At 43.0% G+C, this 21,910-nt stretch overlaps 1 protein-coding gene across 4 annotated transcripts; it reads left to right on the top strand.

Moving 5' to 3' along the window:
* Positions 1 to 684: 684 nt before the first annotated feature.
* Positions 685 to 21,663, top strand: zmym4.1 (zinc finger MYM-type containing 4, tandem duplicate 1). Of its 4 annotated transcripts, XM_076106244.1 has the most exons (28): positions 685 to 837; positions 1,092 to 1,155; positions 3,385 to 4,123; positions 4,359 to 4,520; positions 4,940 to 5,022; positions 5,140 to 5,292; positions 6,084 to 6,322; positions 6,910 to 7,108; positions 7,782 to 7,985; positions 11,657 to 11,813; positions 11,974 to 12,089; positions 12,340 to 12,516; positions 12,682 to 12,832; positions 12,942 to 13,114; positions 13,220 to 13,364; positions 13,699 to 13,809; positions 13,923 to 13,954; positions 14,938 to 15,082; positions 15,357 to 15,469; positions 15,632 to 15,839; positions 16,666 to 16,896; positions 17,069 to 17,178; positions 17,352 to 17,529; positions 17,786 to 17,937; positions 18,201 to 18,315; positions 18,403 to 18,651; positions 19,784 to 19,907; positions 20,220 to 21,663. In XM_076106244.1, exons 2-28 carry the CDS (start codon positions 1,123 to 1,125, stop codon positions 20,467 to 20,469), a joined length of 4,749 nt encoding a protein of 1,582 aa, XP_075962359.1. In that variant the 5' UTR covers positions 685 to 837; positions 1,092 to 1,122; the 3' UTR covers positions 20,470 to 21,663. The 4 variants fall into 4 exon arrangements, with proteins under 4 accessions (XP_075962359.1, XP_075962362.1, XP_075962360.1 ...); XM_076106247.1 differs by lacking the exon at positions 685 to 837 and having other exon boundaries at positions 844 to 1,155; positions 4,940 to 5,016; positions 11,657 to 11,807; XM_076106245.1 differs by lacking the exon at positions 685 to 837 and having other exon boundaries at positions 844 to 1,155; positions 4,940 to 5,016.
* Positions 21,664 to 21,910: the final 247 nt, after the last annotated feature.

Here is a 21,910-nt window from a genome sequence, read left to right as displayed (position 1 = left end):
ACCCAACTCCCCTGCAGCTCCTTAAACTCCTGAAACTATGAGAATCCAGCTATCAGTCTGACACCCGGCCAGATGAAATACCGAGACATTTCATGTCTGTGTAAAAGGGAGGAAGGTGTTTTGGACTGCCCCTGCTTTAACCTTCAGTAGGTCACTCTAGTACATACGTACTCTGTACATACGTACACATACAAGGACAATAATTAACAACTAAAATAAATTGGTTCTGGAGGACTGGAAACATTATCATTGCTGATCTGAGAATATGGCAACCATACATTATATAAGAAAGGCAAGCACCCAACCGTAAAATAAACTCTGTAGCCAACCAGAAGCCTCGAAAACATACTACATTTTAGAAAATATCAAGAGAAAGCCCCTTCTTCAGTCAATAATTAATCATGACTTTTCATTGTCAGGTCTCTTGTTGAAAACACCTAGCAAGATATACTGTGACATTATTAACTTAAAAAATCTAGACGTCTTTTTATCTTCCTGCATAATCAGTTGTTCCACACCCCAGCCCAGCTGGTGGCGGCAATGCTCCTCTGAAATGATATGCCGACCTCCAAAAAAACACTAAAGAAGAAGAAGTAGACAAACACTCCAGTCTACAACCCCTGCAACAAGATAGACTGAAAGCAAAGGATGTAGTTTGGTTCTGTATTAAAAGCATTTCACGGTTGTAGAGTCTATTTTAAAAGCACCGAGTCGCATTTTATTTGCGAAACTCGTGCATCAGATTTTGGAGCAAACATGGCGGCCACGACGGAAACTGGCGACGGACACCAGCGGCTGGCCACCAATCAAGTGCTGCCTGTCCAAGTCGATGGCGCGGTAATGTTCTGCACGTTTGTGACGGTTAATTACATTTCGTATAACGTCGCTAAGTGAAGACATTGGCATATCTAACAAATACAAAAGTTATTAATGTAGCAAAGTGGTTAGTTATTTTGTCGTGTGGAGATATTGACACGATAAATGCGAGCTAACCGTAGCGAGCTAACGGGACAGGCACAGAGTTGTGCAGACTTGTAAGCAAGCTAGTGTTAGCTTAGCAAATGGTGAGCTAGTTCTTCTCTTGTTTACAGGACATGTAATTAGTCTACATATCATCATAACATGGCTGAACCCAAGGAGGCGACTCAAACGGAGGTAATCAAAACTCTAATTTCTAACCTATTGTTACATTGTAGCAGTTTGCTAAACCACTGTTCAGTAGTGACGCTAGTTGTGTTTACATTGCATGAGCTGTGTTGCTATATCAGCAACAAGCTAACGCGTGAAGTTGACATGTTTGTTTTAAAGGAATGCACGGGTAAAATACTGACTTATACTGTTTATGTTTTTTGCAACCAGTGTTTTACTGAAACATTATCTATCTACAGCTATGATTATACCACAGCTAGCTAGCTTAATTGTAAAGGTAAATACATGGGTATATTGCAGTACTCGGTCCTAATGGGCATGTAATATGAGACTTAAACCTACTCAAATACTTCTAATTAACTCTCCAACTATCAGCTAATTATTCGATATATATTCGCCTACTTTTTAACTTTTTTTTCCTTCTAAATTTGATGTCTTAGGATCTATTATTTTAAATACTTTTGTATTTCCTTTTATACATAATAGCTATTTATATAGTTTTTTTCAGAAAGTGGTGTTGTTCACAGTGATTTACAATAAAGTGAAGAAACATGACAATAAATAAAAACAGGCATATTCAAACTAATGCAAACACTGCACGTACATGTACGTGTATGTGTAGAACAATTGAATATGTAAAAAGGTATAGATCAAACAAAGGAAGGCATAGAACAATAAGACATATAAAAGATAAAAACAAAGGCAGAGTGACAGTTAAAGGCAATGCTGAATAAATATGTTTTCAATTGGCATTTCAAAATGTCCGCAGAGCTTGCGACTCTTATTGTTCCAGCAATTTATATATATTTAATGTGCATTGTCGGAGGGAGCCTGAGAGTGAAGACTTCTTTGTAGTTGATGTGCACATGAGCGTAAATAACTTGAACTTAAACTATACTTCACAGTGAGACAGGCACAGTGCTGACCTGTTGTATTGATGTTATTTCAAACCCATACTGTGTTTTGAGGTTCAGTGAAATCTTGGGATCCATCAAGCTGAGAGGGCTTACCAGCACCCTTCTAGTAGTCCCATGAACAATCAGCCATTGCATCTGATTAGTATTGAATGTTCACCGGGTGAAGTACAGTAGTGCATCAGCTAGTGGTGTGGACCATTGTAATGGAAATGTGTGTTCATTTCCAAAAAAAGTGTCTGAAATAGTTTTCATAAATTAGATTTGTTTTAAGAAAATTGTCAGATCTTTATATACACATACAACAATCATGCTATGGTTTGTTTACATGATGAGTCATGTGTGTAAACACGAGGGGTTAATAAGAAGGTCATTTTTGACCGAGTGGCTCAAGGTTTAAAATTTGACTGTACGTTCCCTCCGCTGTGTGCAGGAAATGTTTTATTATTTTATTAGAAGTAGAATGAATTTGCTCTCTTTAAAAAAAAAAAAAAAAAAGCGTCTGCTGATGTTTTACCCTCCAAAAGACTTCCATACCTCATCTGTTATACCAGCAGTGTTCATTTTGCAAATGAAAAATGCTAGAATCTGCACAAAGTGGCCACTTTATTAGGTACACCTGTAAATCTAATGCAATAGAACAGTTTCGCCACGAATTCCAAAAAAAGATAAGAACGTTCAGTTTTGATTCACACCGTTCAGAGAGGTGTTCATGTAACTACATGGTAATTGTTGAGGTGTAGTTCGCATTACATGACATTGTGGGGTGTTCCTAATGTCTTGCTCATCCCATTTACATGCATAAGGGGGAATCCAAGACAATGCAATCCAGTACAATACCATCACTAACTGCAACCTCAACTAAAAACTTGAATTAAGGTAGAAATTGTGGCTGAACTGTTGTATTGCATTGCATTAGAATGTAATAGGTGTATTTAATAAAGTGTCCAAAGTCTGGAGAAATGGAAGACGATGACGAGATGAGACTTATATTTCCAAACATGAACCTGAAACAAGTCTCTTTATACTATCATTGATGAAAACAGTGGGCAAGAAAATGAACATATCCAAATGTTATAAAAAGCATTTTAGCATGCCGTGATCGTGAAATATGGCAGAGCAGTCACCTTCAGTAGCAGCAGGAGTATCAGCATAAATACAAGTTGAAGGTTTTTACATGTCTAAATTCCATACTGAGCTTTTCTACAAGCTTTGGTTGTATTTGTATTTGTATTTGTAGGAGTGTTTTTTCAATAGCACAAGAAAAAAAGCCAGAACCCTGGTATTGTACATAATGTCAATTTTGTATTGTCTTACACAGGTAACAGAGGGCACAGACGGAGAGTCCATGGAAGCTGTTTCAGAGCCGGGAGCATCGGTGGATGTTGGAGACCCGGAGCGTGTTCGCAAAGCTTCTTCGAGTCCCTCTGAGCACAGAGAGAAGGATTACCCTGTAGCTGCTGAAAAAGAAGTGGAAAGTAAAGAAACTGAACATAAAGGACCTGAAGAAGAAGAAGAGACAGTTTTGGTCCACGGTGGTGAGCAAGGGAGCACCTCGGATTCTGAAAAAGAAGAGAGAGTTGAGGTGAAAACCGAGGAGGAGTTTGAAGAGACAACCGAGGAAGAGTTTGAGGTGAAAACCGAAGAGGAGTTTGAGGTGAAAACCGAAGAGGAGTTTGAGGTGAAAACTGAGGAGGAGTTTGAGTCGAACAAAGAAAATGTGGCCGTAAAGGACGACCGCTTAGAGGACAGTCCTGCAGGACCTGATGCCAGCGAGGACACAATCATGCACAAGACTTCTGAGGAGGTAGCAAACATGGACACTAAGGAGTGTGTCGACACACAGCAGGAGCAGGAGCAGGAGGAGGAGCAGGAGGAGGAGGAGGAGGAGGAGGAGGCTGCTGGCGGTAAGTTGAGGGTTTCTACAGCGGACGACCTCGATGAGATGATGGACATCGGCACGGTGGATCAGGTGGAGCAGGAAGCTCAGATGAATGAGGAGCAGCAGAATAGTGTGATGGACATGGACTGCAGCCGCTCGCCTTCCATTTTAAACACAGGTAAAGTTCAATCACGAAGGTTTTGTGTTGCAGAGAAACATTTTCAACCAGCGAGAGTTAATTGGGGCGAAGCAAAAGTCGTGTTGTTCTTGTAGGAAAAGAGGAGCACAAAGTGACAAAGTTGACATTTGAAACATAGAATAACATTGCTGGCTTCGTCTCTCTGTGAAGGTAAACAAAGCACCGCCCTGTAAGCGCCACCATTAATCTCTGTATTTCAAATGTTCCCTCACAGCCTCAGTGACGGAGGACAGTAACTCTGCGGAGGAGGAAGCTGATGTGAAGCCCACGGTATTGCCACCACCTGCGGAGGAGGAGCAAGCGAAGGACGTGAAAGTGGCTTTAGACTCGGTGGGGTCCAGCTCGTCTACGTCGTCTGAAGCCACGGCCAGCACAGGTGAGGGACCTCGGACGTCCCACTTGCCTAAAGGAAATCTCTTAAGATAAGAGATAAACCTCCCAGATTTTGGAGATTTTGGCTGGTGCACATCATCATTATTATCATTAAATGCTGAGATCTTAACTGCTGTAGTATATAGTGTGTTTTCTAATCCAGGACACTAGACATCACTGGCACTTCTGAAGTATCTTAATGCTTCCTCACATCCATCAATTAAAAGTAAATGTTTTTAAACTCTCCGGTTACGGTTAGATTCTGTTTAAATTGCTGTCCAATCACAGACAAGCGTGATTTACATCTTTCATTTTTATGTCACTGTTGCAACGATGATTATTTTCTGCATGCATGTTCTTCATTATTTACTTTGCACCCTTCTTCACAGTTAACCAGTTTACATGTTGCTTATGTTCCCGTAGGAAGGGACAGCTCATCACCAGCGGCCATGATGAACGGGATGAAAGTAGTTAAGCTGTCAATTCCAAGATTAGACACTGTAAGTGTAAGTAGGACAACCTGCGTCAGCGTGAAAAGTAAAACGAGTACAGAGAAATATGTTGTTCGGGGTGTTACCATGGAATTTGAAATCTACAACAACAACATTTCTTTCCTGTTGTAGAAAAGCGTAAATGCTGCTGCTCGGCCAGTCAAGTCGTCTCCTTCGCCGCCTTTGGTCAAGGTGAAAGATGAGCCCATAGACGAAGAGTATGACCAAGCACTGATATCTTCTGCATTTACAGCGAGCGTGAAAGATGAGCCCGACACTGCAGAGGTGGGACACACACACGCACACACACATACACACACAGACCTTTTCATAAACTAAGCTCCTTTCAGACACGAACCGCTTTACGTTAATCTGACGGCAGTTTGACATCTCAGTCTGATGTCTGAATGACGTCAAAAGTCACGACAATTTTACTAGGTCTGATCCAGTAACATGTATTATAGATACTGTTACTAGATCAGATAAAGAGCCAATTTTAAGCCATTTAACCAACTTTCCCTCGTGATGCGACCACAGCAGAGAGGTTAAATATATAAAACTCTTTCAACTTTCGACTTGAAAGAACTCTCAATAGCCGAGCAACATTACGACTACAAACTCTTTTTTTGATTGATTTATTCTAAATTTAGATCCCCATTAGGGTCATAAAAGTGGTGGTTTGTTTTCCAGAGCTCAACACGAAAAACATGAAAATAAAAAACTTAACAATAATTTAAAATCACATTGATATGCAAGATTCATAATTTTTAGTTTTAGCAACTTTTTGATAATAGAAGAAGTTATATAAAGAACAGCTCCCTTCATACAACTTGTTTATGGACATGGTGCCAACAAATGACCAGTGCTCACTCTACTCTTAAAGTTATGTAACTATGTGAACGGTACTCACTTCATTCACAGAGAACATCTGGGAATGTCTCTCGTCCTTGAATATAATTGGACCCCAGCTTTCTCAAATATAATATCCAGAAAGAAAGTCCTTTAATCAGGATTTGATGGATCCAGAATCAGTGAAGCACCTCTTCAACCCTGTCTCTGCGTTCTGTTCTTTGCAGGAGGACTTGAGGATCGGATCGGTCTTCTCTGTGCCCCCAGCCGCCGAAATGCAGGCGCTACCCGTCATCGACCCCTCGTCGCCGCACATGTCCTGTTCCAACTGCAAGAAGGGCCTGTTAAAAGGCCAGACGGCATTCCAGAGGAAGGGCTCGCCAGCACTCTTCTGCTCCACTACCTGCCTCACCACGTCTCTCCCCGCAGTCAAAGGAGTCACTAGGATCTGTCACAACTGCCAAAAGTGAGTTCAACAGAAAACGGTGTCGTCTTTCCAAACTTGCGTCAACGTTGAGGAGGGCTGGGTATTGGTACCCGATAGCTTATTAAGGTAAATACAACCACTGCCAAGTAGTAGTATCGAAACTTCTCCAGTCAGACGATACCTGCAATCGTTCTTCCATTTAATGCGACCTGTGATTGGCCTGCCTGCACACGGCTCTGAACGTGGAGATGTCTGAGCCGGCGGTTAGCAGCTAACACCGCCAAACAACGGCAACTGTGCTGAAAGAATTAACAGTTTTAACCAGGAGGAGCACCGGATGGTTAACCGCTGTATGAGCGCTGTGCAGTGCAGTGCGGCGGAGTTTAGCTCGCCAGTGGGACTCAAACACACACGTGATGGGTATCGAATGAAGTACTCTATTGGTATCAGTATCATTTTAAGGGTACTAGTGTTGGTGCTGGCATCGTAATTCTTTAAATGATACTCAGCCCCAATATTGAGACAATTAAGAGTAATTTACTGTAGATAATTACAATTTTGTTGAAAGTTCATGACCCCAAATATACTTTTTACTGAATTTGGACCTGTTGTTGATGTCATCCCAGGTTGATAATTCGGCCTCAGGACGTCATTCTGGCTCCAGATGCTAAAGGCACCATGAAGGAATTCTGCAGCCAGAACTGCCTGACCTCCTCCAACTACAAGAAAAACCTCTCCAGCCACCGGATATCTGCTGCCACCAAAACAACACCGCAACCAATAGCACCACAGTCGCTCTGCAGCATGTGCGCAAGATACTGCGTTGTAAGTCAAACACAGTGGGGATGCCACTTACGTTTACTTTCATCATAGATTAATCTGCCAATTGTTTTCTGGATTCACTGAAATGTCGTAAAATATTGATTTAAGTTGAAATCTTTCAGATATCAAGGTGACATCTTCAGCCTTTTGTTTTGCCGACCAAAAGTAGAAGACCTGAAGACATTCAGTTTACAGTGATATAAAAGATGGAAAAGCAGAAAATCCCCTCACATGAGACAAGCAGGGGATGTAAAGGATTAATCGATTATCAAAATCGTTATAATTATTTGAGCTCTGAAATGAAATCTAAAAATAACAACTTCTGTGTGGAGAGTATCCACACCATAATGATATACCCAGTTATTAACCTTATTTGTAAAGCTATTGAAAACAGTGTGCCACTTACAGGAAGTAAATACGATTTTATTTTATTTTTTATCTTTTTCAAAAGCATTTGATGCATCAGAATTCCTTTTTTACCTGGGCTGAAGGATGCACTCAATATGTGTCTGGTACTAGTCCTGCATCGTCACATTACAGTACATAAAGTATTAAGCAGAACAGAAGTAGTACACGCAACCTTTTCCCCTCGCTGCCCCTGTAAACGACACTTTCTTCGTGAAACGATCGACCTCTGAAATAACACACCACGGTTGTTTTGTCATCCCTCCCGCAGAGTAAACACGAGGTGATCCTGAGCGGTTCCGTCCACAAGATCTGCAGCGACGCCTGCTTTAACCGCTTCCGCACGGTGAACAACCTGTCCATGGCCGGCTGCGCCAACTGCGGCTCCTTCTGCCACAGCAAGCCGCTCATGCTGAAGATGGAAGACTGCAACAAAACTCTGTGCAATCCAGAGTGTCTGGCTAAGTACAAAGAGGTAGGAAAGTAAAAGAATAAAAACAAACAGGATGTTGTTTGGTCAGACTGGTGCTGATGACACGCAGTGTACTCTGCGTTTGGTGAGGATGTCATAAAAAAAAGCCTGTGAATTGTTCTTCCACTGGCATTTAAGGCCATCGAAACATCACAACGATGCATAATACTGGCAGTGTTTAACAATAAGTACATGAATGTACGCTATTGGAGTAATATCTTGCATGTTGCGGCTCAGACTGTAGCCGTGACTGCTGTGACATAAAACTGAACTTCGCTGCAGAACAGACTCCATATTGTCTGCATCTTCCAGACATCTGCAGCTCCATAGTTCTCTTTTTATGACACAACCGCGGGAGGCATTGTGTTTTTGGGGTTGTCTGTACATCTGTACATCCGTCTGTTACGCCCGTCCCATTCTTGTGAAAGAAATATCTCAAATCCACTTGGACTTAACCCTTTATCGTGTGAGTAACCATATAGGGTAATTTCCGCACGCTGTACTTATTGCGTCCTTCCCGCGCCTCAGTGAGTTCAAGAATCATGTGTTCTTCAGCCAATCGGCAAAGATCACCCATGTCACACCACCTGCCTTTGTGGCATTTGACCAATCAGCAGAGACCTGGTGGGCATGTGACTTTCTCTTTTTTTCTGAATCCCGGAAATGATGGTTTTGCAGCTCGACGCTATTTACAATTACGGTCCAAACAACTAAACTAACCATGGTAAGTTGATGAAACGCACACATGTTATGCTTGAATAGTTGCACTAAGTGATTACACGCGTGTTGTTTGTGGAGGACTTAGTGAAATGAGTGAAATTACGGCACTAAAAATGTGGGCACCATATTTGATCATACGACCGGTTCACGTAGCAACTAGAATTGTTATGGAATGTCCGTTTTTGGACATATGCCCTATGCATCTAACAAGCCATACTTAGTGCATTTTCTTTACAAATAAGGCAGTACAGCTTAGGACTTTGTTTTAATGTTGCCAAAGTGTTGTATAATACTATACAGTGATTCGGAGAGAATGTTAACCCATTTCTAGAAATATTCAAGCTATAAATGGTGAATATGAGTGATTTTTGTCAGTTTATGACCTGATAACAGTTGTTTTATGTTTTATTGCATGTGTTTCATTTTTTAGCAAGTGTCTGCTCGTGATTTTTATGCCAAGAAGAGGCAGACTGTTGTCGTGCCAGCCCACCCTGCCATCAGTGGTGATGATGAAGAAGAAGGTGATGATGACGATGTGGCAGACCCTGACTTTGTCCTGACCACCCACAACCAGGACATTCCAGGCCCAAGCAACATGGGCCCCTCTGCCAAGAGGAAGCGCAGGCAGCCTGCAGTGGAGGTGCTCCAGGACAGTGACAGTGAGGATGATGATGATGAGCAGCCAGCATCACAAGCCCAGAGGCCATGTAAATCCAGTAAGTCAGCAGACAGGTCAACCACCTGGCACAAAGTTGACATAAACAACACAGCCCTGCCTGAATACCAGCACTCTCCCCCTGACTACATTGAAACCCCTTTTCAGTACTTTACCAGGTACTTTGACGCCAAAATTATCAGGCATATCACCCACCAAACTAACTTATACGCTGCTCAGAAAGACATAAACACCACTTTCAACACAAATGAGGAGGAAATGATGACCTTTGTGGGCATCCTCATCTTTATGGGGGTTGTTCTGCTCCCAGCCGTTGAAGACTACTGGGCCATGGAGACCAGGGTCCCTCAGGTTGCCAACCTGATGTCATCTAAGAGGTTCAAGCTGCTGAAAAGGGTTGTCCACTTCTGTGACAACACCGAGATCCCTGGCACCAGTGACCGCTTCTTCAAAGTCCGGCCTCTGTTCAGCTTCCTCACTACCGCCTTCCTGCTTGAGCCACAGACCCTCAAACAGTCTGTGGATGAGGTGATGGTTGCCTACAAAGGGAAGACAGCCGGCAACCTGAGGCAGTGTATAAAAAAACAAGCCACACAAGTGGGGTTTTAAGTTGTTTGCCAGGGCCTTTGAGGATGGCTTCATCCATGACATGGTGCTATACCAGGGCAAGACTACCCTGGAGGGCCATGATGCCTCCCTGACACCTGAACAGAAAGCCTTGGGTGCCACCAGCCAGATTGTCTCTGTCCTGGTCAGTTCCATGTCCTCCCTCACTACCACAGCCATCTTTGCTGATAACTTTTTCAGCAACCTGGAGCTGGTGCGGTACCTCCGAGACCATAACTGCAGGTACACGGGGACAGTAGGATCAGAAAGCCGACACTCAAGGCCGTCAAAGAGATGGAGAAAAAGACTGTCCCTCGTGGTACATGTGACTACGTCACTAGTGATGATGGGATACTGGCCATCAGGTGGAAGGACAACAAAACGGTCACTCTGCTGTCAACAGACGTGGGGGTGGAGCCGATGTCCTCAGTCATGAGGTACTGCAGAGAGACCAATACAAAGGAGCCTGTGAGCTGTCCAGCTGTCATCAGGAGTTACAATGCCAACATGGGGGGCATTGACAAGAGTGACATGTTGGTCCGCCTCTACCGCACCACCATGAAGTCCAAGAGGTGGTACTTGCGACTGTTTGCGTACTCCATTGATGTCAGCCTCACAAATGCCTGGATTATGTACATCCGGGACTGCAAGGCCCTTGGTGTCAAAGGCGTGTCTCTGAAGGATTTCAGAATCAAGGTGTTTAGGGCTGCCAGCAGCCAGAGACCAGCCACAACTAGCTCCAGAAGGAGCTCATTGGCCTCTGTTGACAGCCTGACCCGCATTGCTGATATCCCTAAGCCTGTCCGGGGACACCGCAGCCACACCCCAAATGACGCTGAGCGGTTCAATCTGTCCCTCTTCCATGCCTCCGTCTATGCCAAACGCCAGACCTGCAAGTACTGCAGCCGGAAAGGCAACATAATAAGATCAAATGTGGTTTGCAGGGTCTGCAAGGTCCACCTCTGCATAAACAGTGAGCCTAACTGCTTCATCAGTTACCATGAAGAAGTGGCCTAATGTTGTGGCCTAATGTTGATGTGTATGTTGACTGTTCCAGTACCAGCACATGTTTTAATGTTCTAAAAGTGATGTTATAATGTTAAGAAATGCATGTTCCTTTCACCTTGTATGTGTATTTCTTGTATTTTTTTTTATATACACTTCTTGTATTTTTTTTTTTTTTACCACATGGGCAAGGAACCAAATACGATAACTTCGTTGATGTTGATTTTCTACCTGAAAATAAAAAACTTTTTTAAATGTCACAACAGTAAAATAGTATTATGTCCTCCAATAGCACTCTAGGGTTGACATTTTGAATTTCAAAGTATTTCAATGAGTGCCCTGTAAAGTCAAAGGTCGCTGTGACCTCACAAAACACGTTTTTGGCCACAATTGGCATTGACCCTTTCCTAATCTACAACACCAGCCTGAAAATGAAGAAAATCTCAGAAGATTGCATAAGAGGCCGATATTTGTCGGACCCCCGGTAAGAGCTGGCTGATGCTACGCTAGGATTGGCCAGTCTGCGTTAAAGGGGCGGGACTTAGCTAACGGTCAGTTGTCAGTTGGGCATCAGATTTAAACGTTCAGTTAACACAATGTACACGATTATTAAAATGAAAACTCAAAGAAACTCTACATTCTGTATTTGTTTTTTATCTCACAATAGAATACGAAGATAACCAAGCCTTGTACGATGTGTCGCACTACCCGGATGCTGGTAGAAATGGTTGACAACAAAAACAGTGATGACTCTGTGAACCTCTTCTGTAGCAGCAGCTGTGTGATGGCATTCAAGGTCCAGACTGTCAGTGCATCAGGTACAGGTACTTTTCTTTTTTATACCTAATAGGTACAGGTAGTTTTCATGACTGACGCTGTTGGCATTCATTACTTTACACTGTTACAATGTGTCTATTTATATATATATATATATATATATATATATTTTTATATATATCGAAAAACTTTTTTTCTCTTCCACAGGTGCTCGGTTGAGTTGTGATAGTTGTGGGAAATACACAGTCCCAGCCTACCACCTGGCCATGTCTGATACCTCCATCAGGAACTTCTGCACTTTACCTTGTGTCATGGATTTTCAGGTAATGAGGGTCGCTGACTGTAAAGGTTTTGGGTAATGCTCGATCACAGCTAGTTCAACGTGATGTCTGACCACATCAGAAATCCAAAGTGTTTGTTTCTGATCCCAACAGTCACACTCGGGATAAATACAGATCAAATCAAAGTCTCCTTTGTCTAGAACACACATTTTAGTGTCGCACTAGAAACCGTACCTTGTTCGCAGTGGTTTTGAATCGAGACATTATGTATTGTTTTTTTTCTGTGCCGTAGGAAAAGTTCAAAAAGTCCCAGAAACAGGTGAATGTTTTTACCAAGCTGCCAACCGGCTCCACCCAGACCGTCACTCCCATCCAAACCCTGCAAGACGCCCGCAAAGGACCACTGAAAGTGAACTGCTCCCAGTGTAACCGCAACATAGCTTTTAAACCCGAACTCCTCCAGATCAAGGTAACGCGGGGGGGAGCGTTCATTTTTCTTATTCATTGCGGTTGTTTCAGGCTTCAGTCTTTGGCGATGTGTGTTCATTGGAAATCGCGATGACAGTAAAAAACACAATTTTAACGGTCGGCACTGGTTTAATGTTTGTACCTGCTTATACCTCTGTGTGTGAAGGACAAGTTGGTTTTCTTCTGTGGCGTGGACTGCGCTCACGAGTTCAAGAAAGACAACTTTGTGACGAGCCTGTGTGAATACTGTAAGATCGAAAAGATCACCAGAGACGCCAAGAGGATTAACAACAGAGACTGCTTCTTCTGCAGCGACGGTGAGGAGGCAGCAATACAAAAATGACAATCGCACACCTTTTAAAGCATCTAGTTATTAACAAATTGTGTTAACTCTTAATAAACCACACACTTGCGTCTTCCTCCCAGGCTGTAAGCTCCTCTTCAGACACGACCTGACTAAAAACTGGGGGAAACACTGTCACTCCTGCGTCTACTGCCACAGCATGTCCAAGAAGCTGGTGACGGCCCAGTACGGAGGCTCCACGGAGGACTTCTGCTCCGAGGAGTGCAGGTCCAAATACACCATGCTCTTCTGCCACGTAAGCAAGCCTCAGCGCAGTTATTCAAATCAAAGTTGGACCAAAAAGAAAAAAAACATGACGGTGGCGATGATCTAAATGCTTTCTCGCTGTTTTCCCTCTCAGGTTGCAAAGTGCGACACCTGCGGCCACAAAGGGAAACTGAAGCAGAGTCTTCCCATGCTGGGAGAAGTCAAGCACTTCTGCGATCTGAGTTGTCTGCTTCACTTCTGCTGTGAGACAGTGGCCACGCAGGGCGAGGTGGTCACAGGTGTGTGTTATGGTTGCCATTTCAAGTTTCAGGGCTGTAGATTGAAAGCCTGATTTATTAGAATGCATCATTTTGTGCTGTTGTGGCCGTTGGATTAAAGATTGTGCTTTGAATGGGTTTGAGAATGGGTTTGTCTTTAAGGGTTTGAGTGTCTTTATTATAGACTTATAGGAGCTGAGGTTGAACTTCCCTGACCTAAATGTATGCCTTATGCATTACCACAGCCCAAATGAGCCAAAAATGTCCCTAGTGATGCATAAGGGTTCATTAACATGTTATACAATCAATCAGCGATAGCTCTGCTGACTCTACTTGTGTTTTCTTGCATCTGCAGGTATAGGAGAGATCACGCCTATCATCGCCAACGTCATGTCGCTTGCTGGCCCTACTACGAGGAAATCTAGCGCTTCCAGCAGAGCCGCCCAGCAACAATGCACAAACGCAGGTATTTATGAACTATGTGTCAAACATATAAGATAGAAAAACGTGCCGCATGCTCATTTAATCAGTTAACAGTGTTGACTGTGAAGGTTTCATACTCTGTTATTGTCTCCACAGGCACAGTCTTTCAATCAAAGAACTCTGGACATGTAAGTTCAATAACATATATGTATATACAGTCGCTTTCAAAAGTTTGGGGTCACCTGTTATATTGGTTTTCTTCTTTCCTTCAATAATCACTATTTTAACAGAGAAAAAAAAAAAGAGTATAATTCAGACCCAAAATATATTATTTACATTTAAAGTCGTGTTTGCACCAAAAGAAGAAGTTTTAAAGAATAAATGCCAGGAAGGACTTCTGTTGGAACCATTTTTTCCACACGTGACCAAGTTCATTATTGAGCCACGACGGTGCTTGCATCAGGGCTCTAAATATTTTGGGTAGCCATTTCTCTGCAGTCTACTCGGTGGGTAAATTGAAGAGGTTTAAACTGTGATTCGTCAGTCCAGAGTTTGTTCAGCTGATATTGCGAGAAACCTTCTATTTCTATTGTGACGTTCTCAGAATAGCTTTACTTAGGCAGCACACCTGTTAATAATCCACCTTGTTATAAGATGCATTAATGTGCACTTGACACAAAAACAGTAACTGTTTAAATCTGCACACATTTTCATGCTAAGATTCCAGTTTCTTTTACCAATGAATGGTGAATTCTTCTGATCTTCTTTTAACTGTTGCTCAGAAGTCTTTGTCTCTTTTTGTCCTTTCAGTTGTCAGTCTGGTTACATCATTTTACAGCTTTCTGCATGAACAAAATATGACACTTTCATACAAAATAAGTATTTGTAAAGGAGACTTTCTACAACCTAAAAGCCTGAAAGATCTAAAGTATTAGTCATCTTTTGGCTCAAGATGACGGGAGGAAAAGGTACGTGCTGTGGCCTGCACACAACATTTCAGCTCATCAAATCTGAAAAAAAAAAAAAAAAAGAAATGATGAAACTCAGATACACGCTCAGTGTTTGGTGCAGCTGGTGCCGTTAGAGACTATTTGTGAGGATCTCTTTTGTTGTTCATTAAGTTTATTTGTGCTGGAATCTTACTCTTTATGTCCTTTTGACTCTTCTTCAGATCAGCATTCAGACGGATGCAGTGAAAGTCCATCCTCCGTCCTGCCCAAAGATCCTGAAGAACAAGGCCGTGCTCTGCAGACCGCTGGTGCAGAACAAAGGGGTCTCCTGTAAAACACAGACCGCCGACGTCGAATCACAGACAGGTAAACGCCCACGCAACAGTGTTTCTATGGTAACCACGTCCCTGTGCGTGTTGGTAGATATCATTTTCTTAATTTCCGCTTGAAAATATTGTGCAATGTGTTGTTCTTTAGAGTCCACAGTCATATCCTCAGTCACTGATTTCAACGACTTTTGAATGTGTTGTCCCGTTAAGTTTACATATCACGACTAAAGACTATCTGACGCTGAAACATAAGTTGGTTGTAATCTTCACCACTGAAGAATTTTTTTAATGATTTGTTCCCCTCTTTGTAGACGATCTCTATCCTAAAATCATGGTCGTTCCTGTGCCAGTGCCGGTGTATATCCCCGTACCCATGAACATGTACAGCCAGTATACTCCCAGAGCTCTGGGCCTGCCGTTACCGGTATGTCACACACTACAACCACCTCATCACCTTTTAATGTTTGATTCTCTGAAGTGTGGAATCGGATCATCTCATTATCAGAATTACAATATTAGACAACGGCATCTTCGTCCTCATACTGGACCCCCATAGGCTGTTATATTCTTACTCTGACTACCACAGGTGCCTGTACCCATGTTCCTTCCTGTGACCATGGACAGCGCTGAGCGCATCATGGAAACCATCCAGGAGATCAAGCAAAAGATCCCGTCGGACCCCTTTGAGGCAGAACTCATCCTAATGGCCGAGATGGTTGCAGAACAGAACGAGAACAATGACAAAGATGAGGGACCGAAGGAGAGAGAGAAACGAGATGCAGCGGCTCCAGATGGTGAGCAAAAGTGTGTGTGTGTGTGTGTGCGTGTGTGTGTGTGCGTGTGCGTGCGTGTGTGCGTGTGTGCGTGTGTGCGTGTGTGCGCGTGTGTGCGTGTGTGCGTGTGTGCGTGTGTGCGTGTGCGTGTGCGTGTGCGTGTGCGTGCGTGTGTGCGTGTGTGTGTGTGTGCGTGTGCGTGTGCGTGTGCGTGTGCGTGTGCGTGTGCGTGTGTGTGTGTGTGCGCATTGCTGGCATTGAGATTGTTGACTTAACCAGTCTGTCGGCCAGTTTGTAGCCAAGGATGTGGGGTCGGGTTAGGGGTTAAGGTGAAGGCCTGATGCACGGCTGCAGCTCCAGACACCGTTGACTGAGCGTCTCTCACGAGCGCATCGCCCTTCAGCCTGTGGGTTCAGGGTGGCCGCCTCCACCGCCTCTCCCAGCGCCCTCTGGTTGCAGATGCGAGTAATTGGAACATACTTTTAAAAGAAAAATCACAAATGTAGCACAAGACCACATGATGTTTATATTTCAGATCTTTACTTGATAGTAAACCGATTAAACTTTGTGCACTTTATCAAATTCATAACGAGCAATTAGTCAATGGTCCATTAATCGTTACCATCCCTAGATTTGACCTATTTTGAAGAAGATTTAGAACGTCGTTATGTGGCGGTCAATGTTGATATTATGGCGGGCCATCAGAAGTAAATCAACGTTTCGTATGGCCTTTCACTTTCTCATTGTTGCATCAAATTATTCCCCACAAATGTTTTTATGTTGGAGGTTTTAATAATTTTTTTTCTATTACTCTGGATGACAAGCTCCTCCCATGCTTATGTGACAGACCCCGGCAGTAACTTCAGCGACGACTTGGACACGGACGACTTGGCCAGTTTCCTCAACAACTGGGAGGACGGCTCCTCTGACGCGGGTCTCCGGTCTCCCGGCCGACCGTGCGCTCAGGAAAAGCTCAACACGATCCTGGACATTCCCGCAGGTGCGACCAATGAACCTGACTCCGAACCCCCGCCTCCAGCCCCGCCTCCCATGGACGTCGAAGCTGACTTCGCTGTTGGTGAGGAGATGCGATGTACAGATTTCTGAAGAGCTTGACGCGACAACATTTGACTTCTCTCTCGTCCTCGACCCGTGTTTGAAGAGGTTTAGTTTAAGTGTTGCGAGTGTGGTCGGGAAAGAGAAATACTTTTGAGCGCTTGGTCTAATGTTTCATGTGATGTCATCGCCAGAAACTCTGGAGAGGATGGCCCAGTGGAGAGAGCAGTCCCGGCGATCCCCGAGCCCTCCGCCTGCAGCTTTGCGACGACGACAAGCTCACAGGAAAGCCCGAGAAAAGAAGGTAACTGTCTAGGAAATGAGATCTGGTACTGCTTGTGCATTTAAGACTACATCTGATTGTACTTGCAAAAAAAAGAAATCTGCAGTTAGGACAGTGGGAATACCTACCATGTGTCGGGTTGTCTCACCCTGACCACATCCATGATGCAACCTTCTCTCTCTCCGACGTCTAAGGGTCGTAAGTCACAGCGGCCGTCTAAGGCAGCCGAAGAGTCGACTCAAAGAAGCGCCTCCAACAAGGCCATGGCTGTAGACGTCCCAAAACTGAAGAGTCAATATGGAGTTGAGGCCTGGAAGCGATGGATCCAATGGAGGCAAACTCAACCCAACCTGGAGAAGCCACGCTTCGGTTGTGAGTCCAGATGTACAGTAGATCCAACCACTTAAGCTGATCTTGACCTAACATCATGTACTTATATTATACTGGTGGATCATTTTTATCTAAATCACAGAACAGTAAAGAGGGAAAATCGAATCCATTAAACCAAAAAGGGAATAAATATGCAAACCTCTTAAAGTTAGTTGGAAATGTTCCTTCCTTCAAAAGAGTTTTCAAACTTTTTTTTTTTTGATACTTTTGATCATTTGGACTCGTGTCTTGATTTCAGCTCGGCCCATGGAGTTGAAGGAGGATGTCCTTCGCTGCACCACCGCCGAGCTGAGCTACGGCCTCTGCTGCTTCATCGCTGAGGTGAAACGACCCAACGGAGAGCCGTACTCCCCCGACAGCCTGTTCTACCTCTGCCTCGGCATTCAGCAGGCAAGACACTTTTCACACACAAACCCTAAACGTACACAACAGCAAGGACCTACAGTGCTGTGTGAACAGATGTACACTTTCGCAGCTTGCGCACATTGTAGAGTTTTTCCGTGGGGGGAGGGCCAGTTCACCAGTGGAAAAGTTTTAATGTGAAGCAGCTACAGCAGGAAAGGTACGGTTTGCATTAGCAGTAAATGTACTATCGTGAAATAAATGACAGCTGTTCTCATTATTCACATATGTGACCTTTCGTCTCTCTGCAGTACCTGTTTGAGAACGGTCGTGTGGAGAACATATTCATGGATCGGTTCTACAACAAGTTCTCCACTGAGTTCAATAATATGCTAAGAGATTTCAAACCCTCAATCACAGCAAGTGGTGAGTTATACATATGCAATTTCATTCTGTCAATCCATCAGTTTGTCTTCCTGTCAGTTTCCTGATTTCTACTCCCTCTCTCTTCAGGTTATATCCACTCCCGTGTGGAGGAGGAGTTTCTGTGGGACTGCAAACAGCTGGGGGCGTACTCTCCCATCGTCCTCCTCAACACTCTGCTCTTCTTCTGCTGCAAGTACTTTGGCTTCACCACGGTGGAGCAGCACCGCCAGCTGTCCTTTGCCCACGTCATGCGCTGCACCAAAACCACCCCGAACAACACCAAGACCACCTTCCTGCGCTTCTACCCGCCAATATCCATAAACGAAGCAGAGACAGGTACAGAACAACATGTAGAGCTGTAGATGTCATTAACAAAGTAAAAGGATAACATTGATCTGCATCTACCAATATGGATCATCAATGATCATCAATTAGTATAAGCACATTTCCCCGCTGTGGGACTAATAGAGAATTCTCTTATCTTATCTTAAGCGGCAAAAAAACGTGATCAGGGATCTCTAAAAGTTATATTTGCTCCCTATTCTTTTGTGCTGATCCGTTGCACCACTAATTAAGATAATTAGGAATAGTAATATCGAAATAGTCCTCTTAAATTTAAATAACTGTATTTTAACAATCACAAATATCCTGCTTTTATAGAAATGTAAACTCAAGCAGTTGGCATGCAGGAATGTTTTGCACCAGAGCATTGACACTATATGATATTACGTTTATGATCATTTCAGATCTATGTCAAATCTGCATTATCTGAGCTATTATAAGATACTTAAAGAAAAACAAATCGGCAGTAAAATACATATGCAGAATTATGCTTAATTTGTGTAGTTTAATGTTTTTTTTTTAGATAATGTTTTTGGCACGTTTGCCTTTATTTGACAGTGTAGAGACAGACTGGAAATGCGGGGGGAGAGACGGGTACGACATGCCGCTAAAGTCCCAGGACTGGCATCAAACACAGGACGTTGCAGTGTAACCCCTCGACTTTGAAGGCACTCCATTATTCCGACTAGTTTTGAGAGTTCTGGCCCAAACCGACATGGATGTAATGAGCCTGAACCTGATTGGAACCTTATTTTTTATTTTTTTTACCATACGTGTCGTATACTGTTGTGGAGTCCAAGTCTACTCTTGTCTTTTGCGAAGTTGTTTGCACCGTAAACATTTTCAAAAGGCACTGCAGAAGGTGTTATTCTCACCAGGGATATTTAATCACTTTATCGTTCTATAATTCGGTGTGTTAACATCTTTAATTTCATAAGCAGTGCAACTTCTGCACCAGGCAGTAGAGCAGAAGACTCACAAATATGATCCTCTGTTTTTTTGCACTGTACATGCACTTTCAAATGTCGTGTTCATTTACAGTATTTATAACGGACACTTCTTTGTTAAAATGTGCAGTGAAATGGTTTCATAGTAGGAATGGTGTAAATGTTTGTGTCATCCTCAGATCCAGAGGTTCCTGTGAAGAAGCGTAAGGAGGAGAGTAAAGAGGATATTCTGGAGATGATGGAGAACACGGAGAACCCTCTCCGCTGTCCAGTTAGACTCTACGAGTTTTACCTCTCCAAGTGGTGAGTATAGAAGCACACTGAACTACTTACTGTGATCAAAAAACTGTTTCAACTGGCTGCTGTTTAAAGACTGACTTGAAAAATTGTGAAACTACCCTTTAATGTGTGTAAAAATTTAACTTTGTCCGAGCCAGATATTGACACAGATATTGCGTCCATTTTTGAGAAAGAATTTTAATCTGTTGACTGTTTGGCCAAGTCAAGTTCCTTTACTATGTTTCTATCAAAGACTAAAATATAACTTAGTGCTGCATATTGTTCTCCTCAATCCACTGGTCACCACGTTGACATTACCAACTGTCTTCCATCCAGCTCGGAGTCGGTCAAGCAGCGCACCAACCTGTTCTACCTTCACCCCGAGCGCTGCTGCGTCCCCAACAGCCCCCTGTGGTTCTCCTTCACCCCTCTGGACGACAGCACCATGGAGGGCATGCTCGTCCGCATCCTCACCGTCAGAGAACTACATCTCGGGAAGACGAAAGCTGAAGGGATGGAGCAGAAGACATCCGAGGATCCACCATTTATACCACCCGAAGAGGAGGAAGATGGGGATTCAGAGTGATGAAGTGCAGAAGTGACCTTTTTATTGGGGTAGCAACTTGTGGTGTAAATGTTTGTAGATGAACGGAAATGCTCATTTAAACATGGCCCAATAAACAGAAATGGACAGAGTAATATGCAGAAGTGCAAAGAAAAGTCCTACAGCAATCAGACTGTTGACCAACTGCTCAGCAGGACACACATCGGTCCTTTTGTGTTTTGTCTGGTGAATGGTTTTCTCATGGATAATGCTACTTTTTTCCTTCCATGTTGATTCCTTCAATTCTGTGTGTGAATTGGACTTACTTTATTATTTTTTTGTCCTGGCTTAAAAGCGCTACAGTGAAAAACAAACTGATTTCTGTCGTCAGTGAGTAAACGACCAGAAGACAAACTGAAACCAGCTTTCTGTGGTGTAAATCCTCAACCGTCAGTGACAGAGCACACGTTTATTTCCAGATCTTTTTTTGTTTTCTTGCAGTTTTTATACCCTGAGGAAAGTTATTCACAGAAATTAAGGAAATACACTTCTTAACTAAAATTCCTGGAATTCAAAGGAAATCACATTTGATGATGTGGAAATGTGAGTCATCACTGTTTTCCCTTTATAGCTGCTTGTATAAATGATGTTCCAGAGGCTTCTTCAACTTGCCATGGTAACTTGTAAAATAATTTAATTTTCACTGAAGATTTAATTCATCAAATAATCAGACTTCAGGTCTTGTCACTTGATTGTGAGATTACAGAGCGTCACATGAGTTTTGTCATTAACGTTGAAAGAAAAAGCTTTTCTATAATTCCTTTTGCCTCATCAATAGAAATGGATAGATTTTGAGTGTCCAAATGATTGGATTAAAAATGTCTTTATGGATTTAAATACATTTAAGAAAATATTGTCTTTTTTTTTTTTTTAAAAGACTGACAACTTTATTGATATTTGGGGCAAAACAACACAATTTTGTTAAACACTGAATTGAACAGAATAATTTGAGTGTTGTGATAACTTCATTTTGGACATGCTGTTTCATCCAAGCATCCTCTGAGACATTGACTTTTTTGCATAACCATGACCCTGGTGTATAAAAACTAGCCTACAGACCCTTCCTGTATATCTTGGTTATATTAACTCCCAGTCCTGAGTATGGCTGCCAATGTTGTGAGTATTTTCTATTGTACGTTGTTTTTGAATAAAAACGTTGTTTTATGAGAACAGTAACATGGTTTGAGTTATTGAATTATATGTGCTTCTTACATGTGTGTTAGCCTGAATGTGGGACAATTAAGGTGACGCGTGTTTTTCTGTGTGTGTCCTCATAAACCACACAGGCAAGTATATTCGTGTGTTTGGCCGTCCTCCCGCACGTATATGATTCTGCTGCTGGTAGAGACATCGACGGCCGCCGATTGGCTGCTTCTAGAGTCACGCGGTGGTGTTACGATTAATGATTGGCTGGAGTTACCGT

This window comes from Anarhichas minor, unplaced genomic scaffold (assembly GCF_050575085.1).
Source record: "Anarhichas minor isolate MPS153535 unplaced genomic scaffold, ASM5057508v1 ptg000033l, whole genome shotgun sequence".
In the NCBI taxonomy this organism is placed as follows: Eukaryota; Metazoa; Chordata; class Actinopteri; order Perciformes; family Anarhichadidae; genus Anarhichas; species Anarhichas minor.
Note: the sequence above shows the minus strand (reverse complement) of the source record. Positions and strands in the feature narration are given on the sequence as shown.